The sequence below is a fragment of the Chlamydotis macqueenii genome, chromosome 8 (assembly GCF_036417535.1).
Source record: "Chlamydotis macqueenii isolate bChlMac1 chromosome 8, bChlMac1.mat, whole genome shotgun sequence".
Classification (NCBI taxonomy): Eukaryota; Metazoa; Chordata; class Aves; order Otidiformes; family Otididae; genus Chlamydotis; species Chlamydotis macqueenii.
Window position 1 is genome coordinate 22704606 of NC_141563.1, and position 27905 is coordinate 22732510.

The following is a 27905-nucleotide window of genomic DNA, read 5'->3' on the forward strand; positions in this document are numbered from 1 at the left end:
CCAGCCCTTTAGAAAAATAAACCAAACCCAACCCATGATGCACAGCAAAGTGGTTGGGGAGTTCTCTTTTGAATAGCGTCAACTCCAGGAACAGCTGCTAAGATCAAATGGACAAAGGGAATTCGGCACCACCCACCCCATGTATTATCTTTTAAAGCTCCAGGAGCTTAATCCTCCCTGAGAACAAAGTCTGTTGTCCCACTTGCCATTACCACTCACATAGTATATTCTGTGTAAGTCTGCTTCTCAAGAGCGCACCTGCAGCAAGGCTACAGTATAGAGGTACAAAGAATCTGCAATTAACTGGAGTCATAAAATGAAATATTTCTTCTGCACTGTGAGGAATGATTTCCTATGACCTAAATAGCTCTAAAGAGAAAGTATTGTTGTTAAAAATATTTATTACTGTTATTGCAGAGGTATTAAAAGCCAAAACAATAACCGGTATTTCTGCAAGCTGGAGGACTGTGCTTCCTCCGCAGCAAGAAAGGGTCAGCTTACTGGCCTTGGATTTGGGTGTACTTAGGGACACCAGGGACAAACTTCGTAGCAGGGCCTGTAGCAGCGATAGGACAAGGGTTAATGGTTTTAAACTAAAAGAGGGTAGATTTAGCGTAGGCATAAGAAATTTTTCACACTGAGAGTGGTGAAGCACTGGCACAGGTTGCCCAGAGAGGTGGCGGATGCCCCATCCCTGGAAACATTCAAGGCCAGGTTGGACAGGGCTCTGTGCAACCTGATCTGGTTGGAGATGTCCCTGCTCCTTGCAGGGGGTTGGACTGGATGACCTTTAAAGGTCCCTTACAACCCTAACCATTCGATAATTCTATGATATAAGTCTTTTTTGTCTGCCCGGATAGGTAATTATGGTCTGCCCATAAACAAGAGGAATGGCCTCGCTTCCATCCGGGATGACAGGAATGTATTTCATTCCCAGGAGTTACATTCTGGTGAGAACTGTGAAAGGCTGATTTTGACCTTATTCAGCGTTGTTCCATTCTCAGGCTGACCTTTGAAAAGCAGAAACGTTGAACGACAAAGAATCTGGAAGCCGTGTGAGGGCTGTAGGGAGGTCGTGCGCAGCCGTTTGCGGCGGGACAGCCCGCAGGACCCCGCGCCTTCAGCCCCTCCGCCGCAGGCCGCGGAGCAGCGCCCCGGCCACTTGTTGAGGGTCTCTTAGCAACTGCCCGGCCAATGGGAGCGGGGGGTGTTAACCCCGCGGGGCCCGGAGCGGTGGCGTCGGCAGCTGCGGGGCGCGGAGCGCAGCGGGGGAGCCGCCTCTCTCCTCCCCCGGCGCATCAGCAGCAGGTGGTGCTACGGCGATGGGGGCGTGGGGCTCCTCCCCTTCTTCTCCCTTCTCCTCCCCCTCTTCTCCCTTCTCCTCCCCCTCCTACTCTTCCTCCTCCTCACCCTCACTCTCACCGGCAGTACGGGAGGTGCGGCGGGTAACGGGCGCTTAGCGGCCGTTGGCGAGGCGCGGGGGGGGCAGGGCAGGGGCGGGCGGCGTGGCCGCTGAGGGAGCGGGGCTGCGCGGTGCCGCGGGCCGGGAGAGGCTGTCTGGCCGCGGCGGTGTTGTGGCTCCTGACGTGTGCTCCTCCTTGGCAGGCTCCGGCTGATCCGCGGGGACGAGGGAGAGCTGCGTGAGCGGCTTGGCGCGCCGCTCCCCCGCGGGGAGGCCCAGCGTTCCGTTGAGCTCTGTGAAGCTGCCAGCGGCGGATGCTCGAAGAGGTGAGAGCCGTAAAGCTTTCTACCGAGTCGCTGAATGTGTGACTGCTGGCGTTTGGCTGGTAGCTTCAATGATATAAGAGCAGAGGTTCCATAATGTATTTTGGCTTTTTGTTTTGTTTGAAAACATCTTTTCCTTTATTTGCAGCAAAGCCCATTTCAATTTGTAGATCAAATCATAATGCAAGATCGGTTTGTAGTCTTACCGCATTCCCTGTTGATGTGGAACACTGCTGCTCTCTGTGCTGTCAGTGAAACAGTTACACGGGGCTCCGTATGCTGCAAAGATATGATAGGAATTTCAGGGCAATGACTTAAAATAAGAGGCATGCGAAATAAAACACCAGTGTATTGGGTAAATTTTAATAGTGAATAGAGGGGAAAGCTCTGGTACTAGTGTTAGTTATCCTTTGGACTGGAGAGAGAGAGCGTAGGCGAGGGTAATACCAGGCCAATTGGGGTCAGTATCTTGTCTCTGAAAGTGGCTGGCAGCAGATGCTAAGGAAGAGGTTGTAAGTATAGGTTGGTTGTATAGTGATGCTTTTAATTGTGTATCCTCCCACTATACTGCAGTCTGGGGCTGAAGGATTTCTAAGTAGAGGTTGTAGAGCTGCTGATGTATGTTTTTTGATGAATTGGAGTCAGTTTATATATTTAGCATTCACAGCACCTCATGGTGACACGAGTCCCCAATTTAACTGTTTTATGTGGAAAAAAAAAAGGTCTTATTTTCCAGCTTTTGTGCTGAATGTTTCTTTTCATTCTGCATAACTGCTGTGTTAAAAGAAGCAATGACTATTTTCTCTATGTTTGTCCTGTTTCTCTAGTTGTTTCCTCTACTAGCTGAAAAGTTGTAGCTTGTTAGTTTCTGGTATTATAAGCATTGGTTGACCTTCCTGCACCATTTTCAGGTCTGTTCTGCCTTTTATACAGGGAAGGCTGTACCTGCATGTGATATTTAAGCTGGGAAAGCTTAGTGTTCATACAGAGAGACATTATGATTATGTCCACTACTCCCATGTTCTGTTAACTGCCTGTGAGCTGTTATTTCCAGAGAACTAATCATAGTGACCCTGGGATCTCTTCCTGCGTGATAATACCAAACTAAAGGCTGTTGGTTTAAGTACATAGCAGAGTTGTCTTTTTCATTCTGTTAGTTTACGTTTATGAACATGGAATTTCAACTGCTGATTTTATCATCCATTTGCTTAGTATGAGGACAACCTTCTGCAGTTCTTGTCATTCAATCTGGGTGTTTGCTTTTCTGAATAACTTTACACAGTACATGAGCTTTCTCACTTACCTGCTCATCACCTTTTTAAGTTTACTGAATAACAGAGATGTCTGCACAGATCCTTTTGGGACTCTGACATGAAAGTCCCAAAGAGACAAAAGTTATATATTTTCATACCATCTCCTCACCCTTGTTTAACTTATTCCTACACTTTGCTCTTCTCCATCTATAATTGGTCATTAATAAATTCCCTGACATCTTAGTTTAAAAGCTTTTGGTAGGAAACACTATTAAAAGCTTTTTTGAAATCCAATTATCCTGTCTTGCCCAACTATGTTGTCTCATTCCTTCTTCCAGAGCATCGCGGCAGACTTCTTAGTATTTCTTCCTTCCACAGAAGGCATGCTGACATTTCACTAGTCCTATTTGCTTGCAATTACCAAGTCTGTTTTGCTCGATGGAATTTACAGGAGAACCATTCCTTGAATTCCCTGCCAATCTCTAGAGAAATTAGGTACAGTTACCATCTTCCATTCCACGTCTGATTTAACTTACAGGCTGTATGCTACTGAAACTTCTGAGTCTCATCATTTCTGGTATCTGGAGTACTAGTTGTAGCTCTCCTCAGTGAATATTACCAACTTTAGGAACTAGTAAGTTTGTGGTTTGTTTTGTGAGTTTGCTTGTTTTTATTTTCTCTTTACTTTTCAAAAGTCGTCTGCTTGCAGAGACAGCCAAGCTGTAAAGTTTGGCTAAAGGTGATCTTAGGAGAAGGAGGAAGAACTGCAGAAGACTTCCTGAGGTTTTCCTCTTGGGTCAGTCTGTGACGCAGGGAGGTCTGGTAGCAGAATGTTCTGCTCCAGCTACATGTAGTAAGCATTTTGTGAATGCAAACAGAGGAGTACAATTTTGAAGATTAAGAAAAACAGTGCTATTGTTTAGTAATAGGGAAATGCTAATGTGAAGATCTATAGTGTTATTTCAAAATGGGGTAGGAGTTTGGGAGCCACATTAAACGTTCCCATGTGTTTCAATTCCTTCAGTGATTGCATTAACAGAATTTCAGTCATCTGTGTATGTAAAAGATAGAGTTGAATCTTGAGGTAGTAGATCAGATTATATTCCTTGTAACCTGAGTGTCTGAGGCAAAAACCATGACAGAATAGTCATTGAGCATTGAATTTTATCAGATGTGCGGGTATATTGTTGTGTGGTTCTACGTGTTGAGAAGATCAAATAAACATTTAATTTCTTAAAACTCCTTTTTTAAAATTTGCTTGTTGGTTTGTTTTTTTTTTCTGTAAAATGGAATGGAGGAATCTAGTTGGGATTCTCAGAGTGTGATATGTTCAGAATTGAGTGGAGACTTAATACCCACAGACTGGGTGCTTTGGCTTATCTTTTCACATTACTTTTGATAATACTGAGAAGTTTAGCGGGAAATTTGCCATTAAAGTTCCTGTAGAATGTGGTTAAGTGGTTGGATTCCTTCACCCCTGTTTTGCAGTTAATAGAATAATGATTAAATTGCCACAATTTGTAAATGTGGGAGGATAATAAAAATTATAATATTAAATAAAAGTCACTAAAAACTGTAATAGATTTTTAGAGGAAGGAATTCTTTCAACTGTAGGGTTATCACATACATATCACTACAGCATAAGATATGCATATTTTAGTGCTAATTGTAAACTGTGTTTATTAAAACAAGTGTAGAGAGAATAAGTGTCAAAACTCTAGGGAGGAAATACATGGACTTTCGTGGTGATTACATGAATTAAAGCAAGTATATGTCTTATGACATTATCAGGGATATATTTGTAAACCTACAGTGTCATGACTGGAGCGTACCCTAAATTTACATAGGCTGATGTGTCTTTGTGTCTATCCGAATAAAAGCCATCTGTGTGGCATCTGTGGATTACTAGGCAAATGTAAAAGCCTTAAGCAGATTCACAGCTCCTTTTTGGATATAATTTTTTGTAGAGGGAATAATATTGCCTGCAAACTGCCACCCCTCCCCTCAAAAATTTTACAAGTTGAAACATATACATGTCACAACTTGTAGTAGTATTTGAAATATACAGAGGAGGAATATTTGTTTGACAGTTTCTGGATGATACTGACTTTAAAAATTTTTATCCAAGAGATTCTGATATTGGGGGCAGGTAGAAAGCATGTCTCCAAAAATTGCCTTTCCCTGTAGTTTCTGTCTTGGGGAGAAAAAAAGTTTTCTGGGTTAGCAGATACTGCATTTCCCATTTGTGTCACACCCTGCATAGGTTAGAGATGACCAGATGGTGTAACATGATCAGAGCACAGTGCTGTGTCAAGCAGTTCTCAGAGAATGAGTTTTACAAACCCATTTACAACTGCTCCTTTTCAAGTTTAAGCGTGATATTAAGAAATTCTAAGTGTGCTGCATTGTGTGAAGTTTATAATCCTGCTTCTTACTGCTTGTGATCTTCAAGTTGTGGTACGGTCTGAATTCAGGCTTACTGAATCAGATTTCTGTCTTGAATCTTGGGACATTCATTGTTCATTCCTCTCCTGTCCCCCAAAACACAAACCAGTAATTTTAAGAACAGCTCCTTTCAGCTCTCTGGGTTTGTAAAATGTACTATTTTTGAAGTTCAGTCTAAACTTGTTCTTGAAAAGAAAGATGTATTTGTTAGTGAATCATGTAGGAGTTTGTGGAACTATTCCTGTAGATTTTTGTAAAAAAGAAAATTCCCCAGGTGCCTTTCTAAGAACCAAGTTCTGGTATGTTATTACTATGACAGCTTTTTCTTTTCTTTTTTTTTTTTTTTTTTTTTTTCCCCAAGTTCTTTGGGGTTTTTTGTACTTAATTTGTTCCGAGAAGCACTTGAATGCCTTGGTTTGATCACTGCTTCCTTAGTATTAATCAAGCTCTCTGTGACTTCAGTGTAAGTATTTTGGGGAAGTGTGTGTCTGGGCTGTTTTTGTTTGATTTTTAGATGTCAGTTTGTAGTGAGATGGCTCTGCTGTTATGTTCATACATTTGAAATTGGGTCCCAGAGGCTAATTTTTTGACAATCCACCTAGGCCTTGTCCACTCTAGGAATTTCTTGTTTGGGAGAGGAAGTGACATGGCCAGTTGACAGAATTACATCTAGCAAGCACTGGATCATTACAGGTTTTTGGGAAAGTCATTGAAGTCATTGAACCTGTTGGTGAAGTAATTGCAACAAATCCCTACGTACAGAGAATGACTGCGGAAGGAAAATCATTAAGTTGTTACAGCAGTTTTGGCTGTTCAGTGGTTCTTTTCTCTCCCACCTGCAGCGAGTCAGATTTTTGACATTAGTATGAGATGCTGGGAAACAGCAAAATTGGATTTTTTTTTTTTTTTTTTCTTCCTACTGCATGTTTTCCCAACCAGGATGGGAGCGGTGGGGCAGGGCGGGAGTGGGAGAGAAAGCCATAGCAACAAAACACCACAAAACCTTCTAACTACTTTTGCTTGGTTAAAGCCTTTCTGTGTTAACTAGGATAGCCTAGGGAGATTCCTAAAGTGCTTTTCAATCTTATGTATTATTTTATTATTCCACAAGTATACAAAATGCTGCTTCAGAGTTAGACATTTTCCTCCTCTTTTGAATATGTTCCTTGGTATGTTATGGTGGTTGAAGAGAGCATTGTCGCGTACTAGAGGTGAAGAGTCCCTTCTGAATACAGTATATCTAAATTAATTTTGCATCCACACTGTCTTCATCAGGAATGCTCATCTTTAGCTCTTGCATACTTCAGTGAGGCTATTTTGAGCCGTGTTGCTCCAGAGGAACTGCCTAGACTGAGAAGGAAATGTATCTGATGGCTCTTAATCACTAGATAGCTCTGAAAGTCATGGCTGAGGTCCTGAACTGGCAGTAGAAGCCACGTGGAACTGCTGAGATGATCTTAGCATGGGACTTAAGGCTTGTAGCATTCCCTTTTGCAGCTGACACAGAATTGTCTTGCTCTGCACATCTGAGTTTAATTCTAAATACAGTATGTAAAGATGTTTCAAGTACAAAATGCTGACCACTTTCTAAAATGATTACTGCTTCAAAGCTACTACACTTGTTTGATGGCATGTAACAATTTAAGATACTTGGATGTTTAACAGTTGAAGGAAATTTTTGAGTTTGGTGCTTTGGAAATCTTGAAATTGCTGAGGGTGGCTTTTAATCTGATGTATTAAAGAGTGTGTGGGGTACTGCAGGTGGTCGTTTCAAGACAAAAGTCTCTAGAGCCTTCAAGGTTGATTAATGTGAGAAGAATATAGTTGCATTATCTGGACTTTATTGTACTGCCTGTGTGTTATTGCTTTCTCTGTCTTCATTAGACATCCTTCTAAGCCTGAGTTTATGTTAATTTTCTTTGTGTCCTCTTGCTGGTGTACCTACGAACAGTTTGTCACTAGAGAGTAAAAGCACCTTCATTGAGTGAGTCTGCATGCAGCTTGCTGGACTAAAACGTAGAGAATCACTGCATTCCCACACCTGGACTAGTTCTGTTTCTGCTTCCAGTCAAACATTGGTTGGGATGATAGAAACTGCGTCAGAACAGTATTGTCAGTGCAGAGACACCTGCGGGTTGGTAATGCTCTATGTTGAGGGAACTGGGGTAATAAGATCTTGTAATAGGTATGTAGCCGCTTAAAGAATAAAAGTCGGTTCGTTTGAAAATAATGGCATATCTGAAATGTGAGTAGTATTCTGGTGGACTTTCCAACAGTCTTTGTGTGTCTTGAGTTTCTTAACAATCTTTTGAAATACCTTATTAGAATGCAGGATTGTAATGCTGGTAATGAGAATATACTTGTAGCTTAATTTGCTTTCTTTTTCTCTTATGTTTGCAGGTTTCTCTATCTAGTGGATCCAACAGAAATGAAATTAACATGTAAGAAGTGTGTCCTCTTAATTTAGGTTGACATTGAATTCCGTTTTTACAAGCATGTTGTTTTGGATAAGTGGGGAAAAAAAAAAGATTGCTTTGGAGATTCTTACTATGAAGTCTGTTCCCGTCTTTAGAATCTGAACTTTCACTTCATTCATTTCGGGACATCTTGGTTTTACAGGGGAAAAATTTAAAAATGTGCATAAATAAAAACAAATTTCTTAAACAAGAACAGCAGCTAGGTTATTGCATTGATTGCATTTTCTAGCTGCCTTACGTGTACTTTCTGATATGTAGTTTAGTAGTTCCTGCAAGCTTTCAACTCATCTGAGGAATAACTGTTTACCTTTTTTCCAAGCAAATTTATAAACCTGGAGAAATATTAATCCAACTGAATATTTTATTTTCTAGTGCTGAACATTCTGTAACATGGCTGTGCACCAGTATGATCTCTTAAAAACTTGATCTTACTTTAGGCACTGTGTTCTGTGCTTTAAAATGTTGTTAAGGATTCTTACTACCTCTGTGCTCTCAAGAGACCTTACAGATAACAGAGCACACTTCCCCTGCCTCCTTCCTTCCCTTCCTTTCCCCCCCCCCCCCTCAAATGATACCTTTTTCCACAGTGGTAAAAATACAAGGTTTTGGTGCTGGAAATTTAGATGTTGTTTATCCACAGTGCATTTGTTGGAACATCAGTGAGAGGGGAGGGGAGAACACTCCAGTGCTCTAGAAGTATACAGAGTCCAGCTAAAACTGACTTGAGATTTTGTTCCAAAGTGGAAAAAAGGGAGCCTTCTTTCCTGTCAGGTGGGAAGTTTGTTTCCCTCAAGTATCCTTGTTCAGATAACAGCTGATGGGTTGTGCTGTCCCAATCTTAAGCTTTCAAGATGGACTTTAACTTTCTAGCGGTGTGGTAATTCTGATGCTATTAGGTGCCTTCTTACTGGGCAGTGGAGGTAGAGTGAGGGGACAACTGTTTTGTTCTTTCTTTGGTTTCCAGAGGGCCAGTGCTGTATTGAGTGGCTGTGCCAGTGGGCTAAGGCTTCTCCTGTTTGTTTTCCTCAACAATTTTAGAGATTCTGCAAAGAAGCAAGCAAGTTGCTGGGGAAAGACAATATGATTAAATGTATAGGTTAAGTTAAATTAAAATAGTTAAATATTTATTAGAAGTTCCTTTGACCTCTCTCTGCCGATACATCTTTTCCAGAGCCTTTATTATCCTTCTCTTTAAGTAATAATCCCCCTCGAAGTGATTTATGTTAAAACTTCACATGAGTGTATCTTAATAAAACTGCTTCCTGGTTATATGGCAGGAAAATATTCAATATTTGACTTTCTGTTGATATACAGCAGAGAAAACACAGCAACAACTGAGCTATCTACAGTGTGGGTCTTTATTTTCATGTGTGAATATGAATGAATGCCATGTGTGCACGGCATTTTAGCTTTAGTTAATGGTTTACAGGACTTAGCTGAGTGTAAGGCTAAATAAATATAGATAGATGTATCACTTTTACGATGTAACATTTACTGCACTGTGTTCCAAATGCTGTGTTAAGAAGATTCTATAAGATTCTATAAGTAGAAAAACTTTGTGGCTTGAGTCCAATAGTCAGTCTCCTATGCCTGCTTTAATCTTCTAGCTGTATTACCTGCTATTGTTAATCTAAACCACTCTTGCTATTTTAGGAGATGCCTACGTAATACACGTTGACAGCAATTGTATTAAATACTTTACTGCTGAACCAGTTGCTCAGGTACCCTGCCTGTCTTTGTTGCTATGGGAGACTGGAAGACTGTTACTGTGCCAGTGCTGTCATCAGGTAAACTAGCAATATTTTGAATTTAGTGGATTTGCTAACTTTACCAGTGATGATATAGCTGCTAAAGAGAGATTGGAGTTGCATGACATACTTGACTAGTTAAGCAGAATGTTCAATAATGTGTAGTACATACAGTGCTTTGATTTAGATTGAGTCTTTACAGAAACACTTCTGTAAAATACTGTCCTTTCGCATATATATGGAGATTTTAAGATGTTTCAGTTACACTCTTTTTTCTTCAATTGCGTCTTTCAGGATATTTTGTGTTTTCAAAGGTTTCTTTACTTGTTCTAAAGTCTATTGCCTCATAAATTGATTAAAAATGTATTAATTGAGTAAATATTCTGTTGCCTGCTTCTACCTAGTGTAAGAGTAAATTACAGCATACACTTAATATGAATAAGGATATCATACATTCTGTAAGAATTTTCACTAAATGTACAGCTTTTGCACCTATGTAAAAAAAAAAAAATGTATTGTAGCAAGCCAGTTAGGAAGAAAGGTTGAACAGCATTTTTTTTTGGCAGAGAAGTAAAACTTGAAAGATCTAATACCTTAAAATGTTTTCAGTCTTTAAATCTTCAGTGGAAGTTTATCCATTTTTTTTTTATCATGAATTATTTAATATGTCATTCCACATGAAATTCTAAGCTCTAGACCTGTAAATTTGGAAACTTGATTTTTTTTTTTGTATGTGATGTGTCTTAAACTATTAGCCATGACTTGTTTCTTAATGTTTTTACATTTCAGATAGCAAAAATATTTTTCAATGTACCTCAGAAAATAAGATATCTCCACCAAGCATGAACTCACAGGTGCTGCACTTGACACTGCCTTCATCCAAAAGCATGCACAGCTTTTTCAGTGCCTTCTGCACAGAAGAGAATATTGAGCAGAGTATATCCTATCTTGATGCGGTAAGCCAGATCTTGTTTGTTGGAGGCTATGTGAAGGTGACATGAAATCAGTGGTGTTAGTAAAGATTCGCTGGATCAAGGCTTCTTTCTCAGTGCTCAGAAGCCAAAGTTGGTGGGGAATATGATTTTTTTTTTCCCCACCCCTCCATTTAGGATTTCACCTGATATAGTTTCTCACTTTTGGAGAATTGTGAAAGATTGATCCAGTTATTTATTCCCCTCCCCACCTTGTCTTTTACCAGGAATTGACAACATTGGGCTTTCCTTCTATTTATGCGGAGTCCAAAGGAAAAGAATTGAATTTAATATCTGTCATAAATTGCATGAATGAATTGCTTGCACTGCAGAACAAGAACCTTCGAGCTCAGGAAGAAGTAGAAATGCAGCATCTGAAACTGGGTAGTGATATGGATCACTTACAGAACTGCTATGCTAAATTAAAGGTAGAAATGAAGATAAATCCACCAATATTATGCAGCACCTATGTTTAACAGATACTGTACATTTTTCACTGTGGAGAAAAAAAAAAGCACTCACTGTTATAATCTGCAATTGTATTTTTGTTGCATTTTTGGAGTTTTTGAAAGTCTTTTTCCAGTTGAAAATTCTTTAAAGATAACAAAATATGATTTAAGGAGAGAACGGAAAACTTAGAATTAATGGCCTCTTTAATCAAGGAAGAGGGAGGACTATTTGGATTGGAAGTGTTAATGTGTGCTGGGTTGAAAATGTTAAACACTTCAGTTTATATAATTCAGTATCACTTAAAAGGATATACACCGCTCTAAAAGATGAATTCCCAATATAATTGTAACCAGTAGAAGTGCAGGTAGCATTTCTAGGGTGTGTCACAGGGCTGTTACCAGTCTTTCTCCATATCTGTAACTTTTCCCGTGTGTTTTTGTTGGAGTTCTTGGATAGCAGACTACAGTGTCCTTGTAAGAATTGCTCAGAAGCTGTTGTCAAAACTGAAGTTACCAAGCTTCATTTTATCACAGAATAACCACATGTCCAAGGCCAGTCACTCTGGAGCAGCTGGTATATTCTAAGTTCACAGCCTATACTACTTCATGGGTACTTGTATGTGCAGTCATATTAGAAGAATATGACTTAATGAAAAAGTGATAACTCTATAAGGTAAAATCTGTTAAATACCAAGCTAAATTTGTGTTTCTTGTGAGCAGGAGTGTTTCTTGGATAATAGCACTTCTGGCTCCAGAAAACAGAGCTGACTTGTCATTGAGGATGCAAGATCATTCCAAAAACATCAGACATCAAATATATAGACTAACTTACTGCAAGTAATGTGGTTTGGCAGTTTGGTTTGGGTGCTGTATGTGTTTTTTGTTTTGTTTTTAAATCCTTTTCTATTAATTCTTATTGATACTGAACTGTCAACACTTTTTCTAGGAACAGTTGGAATTATCTAAAAGGGAGATAGTTGGACTTCAGGAAAGAGACAGACAACTGCAAAGCAAGAACAGAAATTTGCATCAGTTACTTAAAAATGAAAAGGATGAAGTGAGTTGTCTTGTACATTAATACAAGCCATGCATAGATGTTCAATAATATGATTTTTTGCAAGGAGTCTTGCAATTGTTCACTTTGCTTTCTTTTTTTTTCATTGGTAAATGTTGTCTTACACCAAAGTGAAATTGGCATGTTACATATGGATAAATAGGTCCTGTAAAGGATAGGTCCAAGTTATAACAACGGTGGAGAGTACTGCAGAAACACACGTGTAGTTTTCAGAGGCTTTCTATACTTTTGAGCACAGCATTATCTTAAAATGTTTCAAAATACCAAAAGTAGGAGAGAGCAACAGGATTCAGTCACATCCTCAAACATATGTGTATAGGAACTTTTCTTTGGGGTTTTTTATTTGTTTGATTGGTTTTTTCTGTTATATCGTAAAGGAGAGCAAAAGACCAAAAAGGGAGGTAGGGGGAAACTTGGCCCAAAAGCACAGTCTCATTACACTTGAGAGTCTTGGAAGAACCAAGATCAGAAAACACTCTGAAATGCAGGACACTGCTTAGTTTGGGATTTGTTTCCAGTGTGCTGCTTTCCCCATACTGTACTTCACGTGGCTCCTACGTTTCTGTGAGTGTTCTCTGTGTTCATAAACATATTCACACAGTTAGCAGTCACAGTACTATCTATATCTGGTGAACGTCCTAAAGTTTGAGCTTAAAATACTGAATGTACTGTATGTTTGTAAGGTTGAAACTGATGATTCAAAGAAAGCCCAGGTATTGATAGTGCAGGCCAAGAATGTGCTTTATGATATGTTGTAATGTTCTTCTAGACCAAATGGAATAGACTATCTTCCTGCTGCCCAAAAGAAGAGGAGTTCTTTTATTATTGATTTAGTGCAAACCTGCAAGCATACTTTAGGGTTAAACTAGATCCTGAACCAAAGACCAAGGATAGATCTTTCTCTGCTCTGTTCAATAAAGATGTTAAAGAAGGTTACATGAATTGCCAGAACATGACTTCAGTTGTACTTCAGAGGAGCTGTAGTATTATAATATGTTGCTTATGGTGTTGGTTTCTGCAGAAAATAAATTCAGAAATAAGTCTGAGGTCAGAAGCCGTGGGTTGGGAGAGTTATCCTGATTTTTGTCACTTCTTTTCAGCAGAAATACAGTTTAATAGAAGCATCACTTCGCTTCATGTATTTCTTTTGGTTTTCTGAAGGAATTTGTGTTTATGCTTTAGTTACGAAATACAGTTTTTGTGGGACTGCTTTTAGGTACAGAAGTTACAGAACATAATTTCAAGTAGAGCTACACAGTACAATCATGATATGAAGCGGAAAGAGAGAGAATATAACAAATTAAAGGAGCGCTTACATCAATTAGTCATGAGCAAAAAGGACAAAAAGATAGGTAAGTAGCTATGTGAATTTTACTGCAGCAAAATAGCACATTCTGTATGTTAACAATGTTTAAATTTGGTTCTGAGTATCTTTAAAGTCAGTATGGCTCTCCTCTTGTAGATTTTTATTTAGATGTTAAAATCTCACATAAAGGATGTACTAGTTCGTGTCAACTGACTGTGTAATATGTTGTGTTCTGTAAGATTGTTTACTAAGCACAAACCAAAGTGGAGAGCTTTACAAAATTAGTTTTTTACTAGGAAGAATTACTTGGGATTAATTCTTAAGCTAGAGCTGTATGTCCTCCTCCACATTTTTGCTACTGCTGCCATCACAAGACTTCAGATAGTGTCGTAAACACTGTTATGCTCAGCACTTACAATGAGGAAGGAACACTGCATGAATTTTTTTTCCCCTTGAGATACTACAGTCTACTTGTTTTAACAGTAAGCAATGAGAAATTTTAAAGCAGTAGTAACATAAGATAGACACAGCATTTAGTGCTATGTGAAATAAAGGAGATTTCTTTTCTCCTTGTCATGTGAGTACTTGTATGTCGTGCTGCCCGAAAACTGTGTTCAAGATATTCATCAGTGCTGTTTAGCATGAGTATAGTGTTTTGTGGTGTATTGCTGAAAACAAGTATCAGTGTTATGTAATTGATGAAAGTATTCGCACCTTCTAGTTCATGTATCTGGCCTTAGAGTAGTTACTTAATTCTTCAGGGGAAGGGAAGTGCTGCTCTTTCTCTCTTACCCCTCCTGCCACCCCCAAAACACTCAGCTGTATGCCAACTGTAATGCATGTTATATTTTAGTAAGCTGGTTTAGTTCACTAAACCGGGAGAAAACTATTCGTGTTGTTGCCAAGTTGGGTTTCTGCTGATTTAGTTTTCTGAAAGAACTTGTGGGTAAGCAAACCAGATTAGGACACTAGCAGAAACACTTATTTTGGCTACAGAAAGTCTTTCGGTGTCAGCTCAGTAATCTTTACAAGCCTTACCCTGAGGTGAGCAAAACTTAGTTGTGGCATGTTCCTGACTCCAGTTGGCTACTATTAGTTCAAGTATCAGTGAGGCAAAAATAACAAGGTTTTAAATCTGGTTACTGTTTGCATGATAGCTAATTAGAGTTGAACTTGGACCACTAATCTGTAGTGATATGTTGGTTTGGGTTTTTTTTTTTTGTTGTGTTGGGTGTGTGTTTTGTTGGTGTGGTGTTTTTTTGTGGGTTTTTTTGTTGGTTTTTTTTTTTTCTCTTTTCTTTATACGTGGACAGAGAAGTCTCTTTATTTTGAGGAACACCTTGTGAAACATCATGAAGTTGCTTACTCTGAACTGGAGATAAAACCAGTGTTATTGCCAGGAAAGAGGTTAGAGTCAATACACCATGAAATAGGGATGAAGGTGCCATTAAGAAATGCATAAAAAAGATAAGACAGGATGAGAATGCCTCTGTGATTGGAAACTCCTGGAAAAATTATCTTATTTCCTTGGTTATCTTATTCGTACTTTGCTAAGCAGGGCAATGTGGTTTCATATGGGTCTGAAGAATGAGGGGGATATTTGGGTAATGTAATCTCTTGACAGTAACTACATGTAAATGCAAATAGGTAAATACAATGTCATCTGAATATTTCTATATTTGCATGTTGTTTCATGCTTTTAAATATCCTTTTCATTTGTAGCTATGGAAGTTCTAAATTATGTTGGTAGAGCTAATGGGAAGAGAGGCGCATGGAGGACTGATAAGACAGAAGCCAGGTAGTTGTCTTTAAACATTAATTGAAGCATATATTATGGCTGTTATGTTGTTACTGTAAGATTTCTTCTTCCAGAAATGAAGAAGAAATGTACAAAGTTCTGCTAAGTGATTATGAACAACGCCAAAAACAGCTTTTAGTGGAAAATGCTGAGTTGAAGAAAGTTCTTCAGCAAATGAAGAAAGAGATTATTTCACTTCTCCCACCACAGAAGCAGAAACCTAAGGAAAGATCTGAAGATGGGCTAGTAAGTATTCTTTAGTTAAAATTAAATCTATGTGGTAGTTTGGCATAGTGCTGGAGTAATTTGTTCATTATGGAAAAGAAAGATAGACTATTTCTGGAACTTGCAGTGGATTGCATATCCTGTGCTGTGCTTGAAATCCATCTGTGTTTAAATGTTCTGCTGTCTGTGAACAGTACTCATTGTATTCTTCCCAGTCACTCAAAGGAAAGCTTGAAAGTATACATTGAATGAATTTTACATGCAGTAGGTACCTGTATGTAATTCTGTGTAGTGATATATTTTGGATTTTATCTGCCTTCCATACTAAGATGTTGATGTCAGCTTTCAAGGTGCTTATGCAAAGAAACCAAGCTTCCCATAGAATCCATGAGGGTGGAGGAAGTGTAATTAGGGTGCACTCCTATAGTACATGGACTAGAGTAGCTGTTGATTCGTTTTACAGAGCTGCTGCTATGTTCAAGGAAAATATTTGATTTCCAAATAAAATGGTTTGTGGGGTTCTTCTTTGTCTGTTTCCAGGTTTTAAGTATTTCTTGGTTTACAGAGGATACTTTATTTTTATGGAACAGCACATTCATGGTTGATCAGAGTTTGTTTATTCCTTTTGCTGATTCCTTGCTAGAAGTTGCAGTTCTGTTTTGATGTCAGAGTGAAGTAGGGAATAATCTAGTTCTTTATGAACTTGCACATTGAAACGGACTTGAGGAAAAACCGGGACTTAGTGCTCTGAAATTCACTGTTCTTGGGTGATTAGGCAAGTATTTATTAACTCTTGTAGCATTAATAGACTACTAAGAAAATATTAAAAGCCTGCACTGAAACTTCTGATTAGTTCTCTTGTAATAGTACTAATTAATCAAATTAAGGAGAACAGCTATGTACTAGACAATAGTAATTTCTAGTAGTAGAATAATAGAAGTACTTACTAGATGCAAGTCTCGAGTGGAGTTATTTGAGTAGGGTTCTAGGTTGGTGTAGGGTTTTCAGTTTATTGGGGTTTTTTGTTGTTGGTTTTTTGTTTGTTTTTATTTAATCTATTTCATGTCTTCTCTAATTTCATGCCACTCTGGAATTGGAGATTATTTATATTTGACAAATGTAAAAAACCTAAGCAGTGCCCTATCAGGACAAAAAATGAAGAATGTTGCCAAAAATAATGATTTTGCAGAAATAAATTATGTATTTAAGTCTTACATATCTTAGTCTATCCCATAGTGTGTGTTTTAGATGGATCAGGTTTTTTTTTTTGTCTAGGAGTACTGGTTTAATTTGTGAATATCTGAAAATAAATTTCTATTGAAAAGATTGCATCTGATAGTTCATGTGTCTTTGTGGCTCTTTGGTATGAAATCAGAACTCTTCTAAGTAGAAGTGGTTGTTTTTCATTCTATAGGGTTCAGAAGTGCAAGTTCATATTGATTCTTAGAAGGAAACATACACGTTGGAGTGTGGCAGCTAGTGATGCAACATCATTTGTTATTTTGTGATGGGAAGCAAATTGATAGCCATGAAACCAGGAAGACTGTCATCTTATCATAGTACTATGCAGATGTCTACCCTAGACTGGATTTTCATTGTGTTAGCCTATATAAGTAAAGGCATGAGATATTTCTTTATGAAGTGACATAAAACTCTAAACCAATCAACCAAAAAACCCCCAGAAAACAAAACCCCAAACTAAAAACATGTTGGTTTTGATTTTTTTTTTAATAGCTGTTGTTTTGCTCCTTAAGCTCTCCTGTGACTCAGGTTTGAAAGAAAGTGCTTACTGAATATGTAAATTAATTACTTTGATATCTTGAAGTTCTTGGTTTTGTGCTTCCCATCCCATTTTTCTTACCTACTTTTAGATAAAGGAGATTGTATAGGATGGTTTAGATGCTTGAGAAGAGTGGAGTATTCATGCAAGGTATTCAAATGTCTATAGCTTTTCAGTTTAAATCTACTAAATTGTCCTGGGCTAGTCTTCTCTGGACCGTTTAAACTTTTATGTCTTAACTTTTTGAGCTAGCTTTTATATTTGATATTTGAACAGTAGTGTAAAATGGAAGTGGGAGGTGCTAGTTCCACTAGCTAGCACAGTGTGTTGTGGCATTTTTTTATCATGGAGTGTCGTAGTTCAGCCCCGATCGGACCAGACTACGCAGTCTCTCTCTCACTCCCCCCACACTCCGAGAGAATAGGGAGAGAAAAATAAGACAAGGACAAATTGCTTAATTCTCAGTGGGAGAAAATCTTTACATTAAATCCTGTTGATGCTGCAGAGTGAGTTTACGGGCAGCTACTGCTTAAGTTTGGCAGCAGAACTCAGCAGTCTGAGCTTCTCTAGCTTGAAGATGTGTGAGAGTGAGTGAGTCTTGCTAGCTGATACGCTGTCTCTGTGGTAGGGTTCTGGGGACTGCCAGGTCACTTCTGTCTCTTCAGCATTATGCTGTCAGGGAACTGAACTCCCTGACAGTTAAATTTCCCTGGATGGAAAGATCCTTCCTGTATATAAGGGTTTTCCTTCTCTTTAGTAAATTAAAGCCATGTACATATTTAAATAAACAAATACGTGTATCTGGAGTGGTGGAGTGGTTTGCAGCTTCTTGTTTCTGCTTCTACAGGTCCTGTCAGACCCAGAGGAAGATATTGGAGAGTTAAACAAAGAGAATATGTGGGAATTGTCTTGTGAAACTGTGCGAGAGCAGCTTACCAACAGCATTAGAAAACAATGGAGGATGTTGAAAAATCATGTGGAAACGCTAGATAACCAAGGTGACATTTAACTGTATTACATGTAAAATGTTACTGATAATTCAATTTGGTATCATGCTCTTAGGATTTACTTTACTGAATGTCTGAGCTAAAATGGTTTCTGAAAGGACTTGTGATTGGCAATTTTCTGTGTGAGTTTAAATTGTAGGTAGTTAGGGAAGCAATTACATACCAAGCCTGTTGTCACGATTATAGTTTGACACAGTAAACAGCAACTTTCTGAAGAAACAGTTATTTTTCTTTTTAAAGTACATGCCCTGTAGTAATGTTTGCCTTTCCCCATCTTACTGAGATGTTCAAATAATGCAGATTTAACAGTTTGAAGTAATTGGATGCAAAATACGTAAATCCTTCTCCAGAGTCTAGGCTTGCCATGTCAATACCTCTGAGGCTTCTCGTGGCATTCTAAAGCGAACTGGCTGATGGTATGGTGCTGGACTCTCCTCACTTCCAGCTGTTAAACAGCATTAAAAGATGGCTAAAAATATATAAAATTCTTTCCTAGTATTATTTTCCCATGCAAGCAAATGCTGCTGCTACCACAGGGATGTTTGCAGTCAAGAATAAGACTGAGAAGGTCATGCATGCAATTGCAAATAAAAGAGCAGATGGTCTGTGAGAATATGTTTATACCATAGAAAGGATTTTAGGAACATTTGTTCTGAGTAATACTTGATTTGGTGTAACTAACTGAAAAAGTAGTTGCAAGCATTAGGAAAAATGTTTCAAGGGTTTGGTGTTTTCTTGGAGTCACTCTTTAGATTTTTCGGATTTATGGAGATGACCGTAGTCTAGTCCTTTAGGATTCAATTAATGTTAAAACACTGGCATCGGGGGATCAAGACTTGACTCATTACAATCACTGTGATAGCTATGCATGACATTAAATCAAGTAGTATGCAATTATACAAAATACATTTTATTCCTCTCTAATTCATTGCCTTACTGGGATGAAAATATGCACGCAGTGTTTGTTAGCTCTGTTTTTCCTTCACAGGACTTGAACAAAAAGGCTTTATTTTTATATCTGTGATAAATATAGTTACTGTCACATTTTTATGAACATGCAAGCCCTTCAGAAATGGGCTCAGAAGAATAGACTAACAGCATGTCAGTGAGAAGTTTTTCTTTTAAAGAACTGCTGAAACAGTTGGGGGCTTTTATGTAACGCTTTATTGCAGTGCAGATGCTTGATTTACCTTAGGGAATGTGAAACAGTTATGTTTTCATTACTATTTTTTTCTGAACTGGATTTTGTGCATAATTACATGTGTAGCACTGGTTCTGTATGTCTTGTCCCTAACAGAAGTGCTTTTGAATACACTGTGTGTCTGTATTTTTCAATTGCAAGACAGTCTAAAAGCTTTTGCTATTGCTATAAGTCCCTGATGTGAGAGATTTTCTCTTGTTTTGTTTTTAAGTAGCTATTTTTCCCCCTTAGTGTCACGTGTATATTCAGGAGCTTTGAATGAAAAAGATGTCATTTCCAGAGAAGATCATGAGCTGGAAACTGAAAAGCTAGAGTTAGAGATTCAACAGTGTAAAGAAATGATCAAAACTCAGCAACAGCTCTTACAGGTAGTAGGCTTTAATTTTTCTTAATTTTTTCTCAACTGAATCTAAGCTTTTTAGTTTTGTTTTTTTTTTTTTTTTAATGTACCACTCTTCTCATCTCTGAGCCTTTCTCCGTTCTTTGATAATGCTTTTAAAATAAAGTATCTTAATGGTTGGTCCGAGTATAGGTGTACTAGTGGGTTGGTTAGTAATTTTATGAGCTTGTAATCCTAGTAGGAGTAATTTTTTGGGGGAAAAAAACAAATTGAGGAAGGCTGATAAGGTCAGCTGCCTCAACAGGGACATTTTGCTCGCCATCTGAAACTCTGCCCCCACCAGCTACCAACTTAATATGTACTACATTATTTGCATATTAAACTTCAACCGTTTTTCTGATAAAACTGAACTTGCGGAAGTCCTGCAATCTCTTAACAGTCACTCCTGAATTAACGTTTGTGTCTTTTGTTGCTTTATATCTGCAGCAGCAGCTTATGTCTCCATGTGATGATGACACCACTCTGTTACTACAGGACTGCTATTTGTTGGAAGAAAGAGAGCGTCTTCAGGAAGAATGGAGACTATTTCGAGAACAAAAAAAGAATTTTGAGAAGGAACGGAGAAGTTTTACAGAAGCTGCTATTAGATTAGGACTTGAGGTATTAGAAAAGTGGAAGAGCATTAGAAAAGGGAACTCCTATGGAAGATGAGTTGCAATTGTTAAGTAGTTTTACTGTTATACACACTAAAGTACAGCAGTCCAACAATATCTGTTTGCTAATATCTATAAAGAAAGATCATTCCCAAACTGTATAAGAGATGTCTTTGGTTGTTGTAGGCGATAATTCTGTTGGCATTTCAAAAAAGCCCAGATTTTTTGTATGTATTAGAAAATATAGTTGCTGCAACTGGAATGACTTATTTTTGTTTCAGCTTTTGAAATATCTAAGCACTTCCAAAAATCAGTCCAGTTACTAAATCCTTTATTAGATGCTGCTTAAGTTTGGTTTCCTACAAAAGCAAGGCCTATGCAAATTCCAGTCAGGTTTGGCTGCAGGGTTGAATTCTCAAAGGTACTAGATTCCTAAACTTTTGTGAAAACCAAAGTAGTTGCTGCCTTTCTCTTATTTGGGTTATAATCTGTTCTGCTCTTGTAGTTAAGCTGGCCAGTAAGCACACGTACTGGAAGGCAGTCAGGGTAGATGTGTCTCTAAATGAGCTCTAGCATGTGTGTCCTTTGGTCTAGCCAGTTGTTAGGGCCAAGAACATGAAGAGGCTTACAAGTTCAGCAGGGAAAGGAGGCCACAATGATGTGGTTGTGAAACTAAGATGATACTGATATGACAGGAAAAAAAGCCATTGAAGGGAAAAAGAAATAGGTTTTAGATTTATTGCTTACAGAACTGCTTGCTTTGACATGCAGAGGGAGAGAGTTGGAGTGAGATGTGACAAATTTATAAAAGTGGATTCAGCTGGTCAGATGAAAGCAGTACTGCTGTACACGAAATCTCTCAAGATTAGGACTAGAGGGAACTCAGAAGTGGCTTGAAATTAAGTCTAAAACACGTCCCAAAAAAGTTATGTTTTTATTGGGTAGTTGACTTTGGATTTTACTGCCATAGGAGATTGTGAAGGCAATCAATATCAGCAGGTTCAAAAAGTATTGCCTAAGCTCATGAACATCACACCTACAGATGCATACTGAAAGGAACGGACAAGGAGGTGCCTTCCAACATCTCTAATCAAGTTACTTTTGAGGCTGGGAACCTCTGAGGGAATGCACTTCAGAAAATGGCCAGGTTCATGTGATCTCATGAATATAATCTCTTGTGGCTGTTGTTGGACACAGAATACTGAACTAGATGGACAACTTGTCTGATTCAAGACAGCTTTTTAAAAAAATTCTTATGCTGTAAAATTTATTTTAAAGAACATAAAATATTTTAGATTTTGCTTGAGATACTGGCACAACAGTAGTTCACGTGGTGACAAATAGTGATTCAGATGACTACATATAGATACATATTCTTCAACTTTTTAATTTAATTTTATTTGCATTTTAATGAGCTTGTGAATTTCATCTTGGACCTTGAATTAAACTTTAAAAGTCTTGCGTGATAATAAGTGATAATTGTTTGTCCAGAAATGTTTAGGACTACATTGCAGCATAAGCATAACCCCCTATGCTTCTGCTTGTTAAAATGCTTAAGCATGAAAAGGGAAGTGACACTGTAAGGTTTGTGAAAGTTTGCACTGGAGTTCAGCTTGCTCTATTTTCTACTAACATAATAGAAATAGTTTTATATAATGAGGATGTCCTGTTTCCCTGATGGTTTCTGGAGATGAAATAGCTTGTTGCTTGGTTCCAGAGCCACTGGATCTTTTGGAGGTTGACTTTTAGCCATTATTTTCTTTTTCTCTGCTCAGAGTGATTGGAAAATGAAACAATCCCTATTTTTTTTTTTTTTTTTTTCTGCTCCAGTTTCAGATGGAAGTAATCGGTGGTATTTTCAATGTCATTTTTATCTGTTTAGAGGAAGGCTCAGGATGAAGGTTTAAGCAGTAATCCTTACTGGCAGCTGCCCAGAAATGAGGACTGCCTCCAAGAGGTAGTGCTACACTGAGGGGGAAGGGCAGCATAGGAGGCAGTGATAGGAGATTGTGTCAGTGGGGTGGAGAACAGTAAAATGAAAGGATTAGTCAGACCTCTGTGAAACAAACCGTGGGGTTTGGCTTGTAAGTAAATACCTCCTCAGCTAATCCGTGTTGGATTCAAAAGCTTACTCACATGACTGTAATTATGTGTTAAACCGCTGGCTCTCTTTAGTTACATGGGCATGTTACAACTTTTGCTTTCTTAGAATAACAGCAATTTAATGCGGACTAAGCTTGTTCTTGTGGTCATAAGTGTAAACTGTAATTTCTTTTCCTAGAGGAAGGCATTTGAAGAAGATAGAGGAGCATGGCTGAAGCAACAGTTCTTAAGTATGTCTACTGATTACAAGCACTCTGAAAATGTGACAGCTCCAAGTGCCTTCTTAGGAAGCAAGTATTTGGTTCAAATTATGTTCTTGTAATGTATTTCTTATTCCCCCTTTCAACTAGAAGATGCAAATATGAACAAAACTATTAAAAGGCCCAAAACTTTCCAAGACAAATTTTACCATGTGTCTATATGCCTCTACCTGTCAGGGTAACTGATCTTCCTTTAAAAAGGGAATCCTGATGACTCTCCCTGATAATTATTTATGTCATGAGTTTATCTTTGTGAAGCAATCTGGTGAATGTCAAGTACTTGACAGCACAGCTGCTAAGAAAGGGGAACTTTTAGAATTTCTAAATTAAATTAAATGTGAGCATATTAATGCAAAGGCCATTGAGAAGATATCATGACCTATATCATGACCTATAGAGATCTGTATAGATTAGAAACAAGTTTTGAGAATGAGCATCATAACGTGGAGACAGTAGTATTAATTATTTGAGATGAGGCAATATTAAGTATGTGTACACATACATATTCAGTAAAAAAGAACCCTTTGGAAAAGTCGTGAAAAGAGCGTAATGATAATGAAAATAAATTTGAGTAATAAACAATTGAATTTTAAGATTCAAATCTTCACAAAGGAATAATTACTTCAGAAAAGATAATGAAAATATGGCTATGTGACATATAGTTTAGAATATTGTATTTATTTAAAGTATTTTTTACTTCCTTTCTTCTACTTTTTTTTTCTTTAAAGTTGGTAAGTTTATTTCCCATCCCCTCATGTCTGAATATGCATACGCAGTGTTTCGGTCTTCACCCCTGTGTCTTCAGTACTTTCTAAGGGGTAGCGCAGTGGAGTGAGGCAAAAAAAAAAAAAGAGAGGAGGAAAAAGTAACAACAATCTCTGTTAAAAGATTCTTGTTGTGGCAGCCAGCATTTAGGGATATATGTGTGAAACACCTGGCAAGTAAAGATAGCTTCAACTTGTGTTCTTGTTAGATAAACTAGCCTGCCTCATGTGTTCTGGGGTCTCCTTGTTTCTCCTTTGTGCAGTTCCTGTAGCGCCTCTGTTAAGTGTGAAAGGAAATAATCTTCTACAGTAGGAAAACTTCTGGTTTTAGGAACAGAACTGAGATTGCTTGGCTGTTGCTCATGAAGAATGACTTGATTTAGTGATCTGTGAGCAACCTGAGATCTGTTTAACTTTCATTGTACACTAAAGCTTTTGATTTGTAATTGCCTTTCCCCAAATTTTAGTGTTTCTGGATATATTTAATGCCATATTTTCTCTTCTAAATGGCATTCTTCAATCTTATATATCCTAATTTTACGCTACTGGATAATAGTAATAAAACAAAAAATATCTGCCACACAGAGATTCATATTCCATTTGGATATTACTCCACAGTTTATAGTTAGAATTGTTTTAATGTTCAATTTGCCTTTTTCACAAGACTTGTCCAAAAGCTCTTAAATCTGTAGTGCCATGATGAATATTGTAGAATACAGAATAATTCTTTCCCCCCCCCTCCACTTCATATGAAAGCTTTGAAATATAAGTGTGAGGAAGAGTTAGCGGGGATTGATCTGGCCCTGCCAAGTTTGGCCATGTCTTTCCATTGACTTTAGTGATGGTTAAGTTCATATAAATGCTAAAGCATCTAACCTACTACTTTTTTTTTTTTTTTTTTTTTTTTTTTTTCCCTTATACTCTGAGAACTTTGCAAGTTCTCATGTTGGTGTTAATTACTGTATATGCATATTGGAGAAGTTTTTACTTAAGGAGTAAAAAAGCTTTATCAATTGTAAAGTGAGAAACTTTACATTTCAGTAACTTTAAACTTGCCTTCAGTATGACTACTTGCAGTGATGGTTGTGTATGTAAATGCTTTGTTTTCAAATTTAGAATCCTACCTTTAACATAACTTCATTCAATAGCATTAAGTGTACTTAGAAAATTTTCTTGCAGATCTATAACAATAAGATTTATTAGTATAGACATGCTGTAAGATGTTTGGTGTGTTTTTTTTTAAAGCAGAAGAAATAGAGAAGCAAACCCTTAAAATGTTTTTGTTTGCACTGTAGTTTAACTGATGATGCATATCTCTTAGGTTCTGACCAAGACAATCGGTTAGTGAAATCTACGTCTCAGCAAAGAAAACCTCACTGTATGTTGAGTGGTCCTGTTTCAGCAGAACGTTGCCAGACGCCTCAGTATATTACACGTAACAGGTATCTGAAATGATATTGCAGATGGTTATTTCTATGGTGCTAAACTCAGAGCACAGACACCAAGTTGTGATAACTTACAGAAAGTCTGACCAAAGGCTTATGATTGATATATAGCAAAACATTAAACATCACATCAGAAGAACAGTGTTATGTTTCTATCTTACACATAATTTGTTTGCATTGTGACATTCTCTTTTTCCCAGTTACAGTGCTGCATCAAAAAAACCTGCTGGAGATAGCAAGCCAAATCTGTGGGTGGAAAGTGGCAAAGAAGAAACTGAGTAATGCACGAAGTCACGGGAAGACTCTGGAGTTGACACTCTGCTATGTAGAAACTTGCATGTAAAACAACTGCCTTAGACTTCCTAGGGTTGCCTGCTGGTTTTTTGTTTTTTTTTTTTTTTTTTTTTTTTTTTTTTAGAGATTTGTTCATAAACTTGTCATTCTAAAGTGAAACAGAATGCTGTGGGTTTGGTCGTTCTTCTAGAGGATTATGTGGTGATCTGAACTGTGGCGTGTGTGTATGTGTGTGCACATGGCTTTTATTTTTTTAGACCATTTTTTGCCTCTTTTTCTTGCAACTCTTGAAAGATAATTTAAAAATGTATAAAAGCGTTGATATTTTTCTAGTAACAGAAGCTCTGATTCTGTGAATGAAGCAATGGTCTGAAACTTGACTGTAATGAAAGGTAACATCAGGATCCAATATTTCATCACAGGCAGAGATAGCACTTTTAGAAATTGTTTAATTACTGGAAACATTCATTTATGTCTCAAGTGTAACTGGCATTAAAACTTCTTTTGCCTCAACTTGAATGTACAGTATACTGTAGATTTTTAACAAACAGGTTCTATATTTATTGTGTGATTTGAAAATACCTCTTTGATATTTCAGATGACTTAAAGTGCAAAATCTTTATATATTTGTAAATAGACAAAGCGATTATGCTGAGAAACCATGAAATGAAATACATACATACATAATATTATTTTACATGGCGTTTTAAACTGTTTTATAGTGATACTCAGTTTACAGATGCGTTAGGATTTTCAGTGGTTCAATCAGGAACCAAATTATTTAAAATGTGAACAAAACCCATGTAATTCTATTCTAGGAAATCCTGGTTCTGTGTTTTGTGTGCACTAAACTTCTAAGCTATCATGGTTGTAGGGCTATACAATATGTCAACAAATTTGATGCTGGTTTTGTATTTTGTTTTTCCTTTTAATTGACTCCAGAATCTTTTTTTGGTGTAGCCTTTGGGAAATCTATTTTGTTTATAATGTAATAAAAATAGCCAAGTAGAAGTAAGGTGTCTCAAAGTCTCCTTCACCTGACTCAAAGCATGTACTTTTCCTTGCCTGTTTCAACTTCCATCTCGTCTCTGGTTGGGTTTTCATACATCCGTGAATGCATGTGTATAGCTCTGATCCTAGTGTAATTGACCTTTTGGAAGATGTCTAAGAAACTTCTGCCTTTCTCAGGGTCATAGGAAGGAAATTAACTCAGAAGCTTAGAATCCTTCACTTAACAGGCAGAGCAGCAATGGATTTTATCTTCAGAACTGGATGTAATGAGTGATTGGACTACCTGGCAAAATAACAATAGAATAACATAGAAAAGAGAAGAAACTGGAGTTCTTCAAGAAGCTGAGACAGAAAACCGAAGTTTCTGCCGATTAGTTCAGTACATCAAGTTACAGCTTGAGATGCAGTGGTAGCCAATGGAAGCTGCGGAGGATGCCTGTGGTATGGTTCTCACATGGCACCCTTAAGGAAGCAGAGGTGTATATAATCATATTCTTGCTCAGCTTTTTTGGCTGCATAGGTAGTTAAGTTGGAAAGACAATACAAATACCATCATCTTTATTTTTAAAATTTATTTCTCCAGTTCTCCCTCAATAAATGAGTGATCATAGTCATGTTATCTGCTGGAAGGGTTTAGCAGTGTATAGTTACTTGGGCCTACACCATCCCCACAACATGTTGGACAGCTCTTGCCTGAATTTTAGTTATGGAAGAGGAAATACACGTGTTCAAAAAACATATTTAAAGATGTAAAGTGAGAAAATTAGTGTCTTGGCCATTAAGTAGGAGAACAGTATTTCACGTGTAGGGTCCTTGCTGTCGAGTGGGGGTCGCTCCAGCAGTGCCTGTGTGCCACTAGGGGCTGCTGCTCTGCTGCGGTTGTGAAGGTGTGCTCACCACTGGTTCAGTGGGACACCTGACCACGCTCGGTGGAGGTGGACTCTTACTAGACAATTTTTCCTCATGACAGTAACCTTTAGGATAATAATTCCTTTGAAGAACAAAATCATTTTGTCTCTTTTTTTGGTGACTATTGAATGATTATCAATCAATGTTTTGTACCGTTTCTTTGCTTTAACATTCTGTAACCTATCTTACAGAAGTGGAAATCTGTTTGAATGCTTCCATGGAAGAACCAACTGTGCTAGAAGCGTGTATGCAGTTTGAGTCCTGAGCTGACCTCAGACCTGGTCTGGAAGTCTGGGATATAGATTCAGTCCTGTCCCTGTGGTGGTGGGGGGGGGCGGGGAAATGCCTAGAGTTTTTGAACTGTGCTATGTGTGGTGAGCAGGAAGCTTTTAAATCTGAAGCTACTGCTAATGACGGTATGAATACTGCAGATGGTCTGGGTGGTAGTTTGGTGACATTGTAGTACTTGACTCTGGTGGAAACTACTTCAGGATCTTTCTTACTTAGAAACTGTTGAAGACCAAAGGGGGAGACTGCTTGTAGGAATGTAATACGGGTGTGTCACTGCACACAGGTGGGTGTTTGAGATAATAGAGCAAGTGGCCTGCTTCAGAAGGAACAAGAAGTACTGACTACCAGTCCTAATTTGAAGAACTGCTTCTACTA

The 27905-nt window shown here is 38.0% G+C and overlaps 1 protein-coding gene across 3 annotated transcripts; it reads left to right on the forward strand.

The window, feature by feature from the left end:
- Positions 1–1623: 1623 nt before the first annotated feature.
- Positions 1624–26334, forward strand: SSX2IP (SSX family member 2 interacting protein). 3 transcript variants are annotated; one of them, XM_010121118.2, is made up of 15 exons: positions 1624–1728; positions 7824–7864; positions 9554–9687; positions 10438–10604; positions 10847–11047; positions 12015–12125; positions 13360–13495; positions 15172–15247; positions 15322–15493; positions 18100–18250; positions 19692–19828; positions 20287–20460; positions 22735–22846; positions 24902–25022; positions 25226–26334. In XM_010121118.2, the coding sequence occupies exons 3-15, from the start codon at positions 9645–9647 to the stop codon at positions 25305–25307; spliced, it is 1683 nt and encodes a 560-aa protein (XP_010119420.1). In that variant the 5' UTR covers positions 1624–1728; positions 7824–7864; positions 9554–9644; the 3' UTR covers positions 25308–26334. The 3 variants fall into 3 exon arrangements, with proteins under 3 accessions (XP_010119420.1, XP_086609527.1, XP_086609528.1); XM_086753401.1 differs by having other exon boundaries at positions 22735–22786; XM_086753402.1 differs by having other exon boundaries at positions 22735–22786; positions 25232–26334.
- Positions 26335–27905: the final 1571 nt, after the last annotated feature.

What these genes read in the sequence shown, in the direction of transcription:
- SSX2IP (XM_010121118.2), top strand. Translation starts at nt 9,645, where the DNA reads ATGGGAGACTGGAAGACTGTTACTGTGCCAGTGCTGTCATCAG. An exon ending in GTATATCCTATCTTGATGCG is followed by an intron (nt 10,605 to 10,846) that starts GTAAGCCAGATC and finishes GTCTTTTACCAG; the next exon opens with GAATTGACAACATTGGGCTT. An exon ending in TTAAAAATGAAAAGGATGAA is followed by an intron (nt 12,126 to 13,359) that starts GTGAGTTGTCTT and finishes GACTGCTTTTAG; the next exon opens with GTACAGAAGTTACAGAACAT.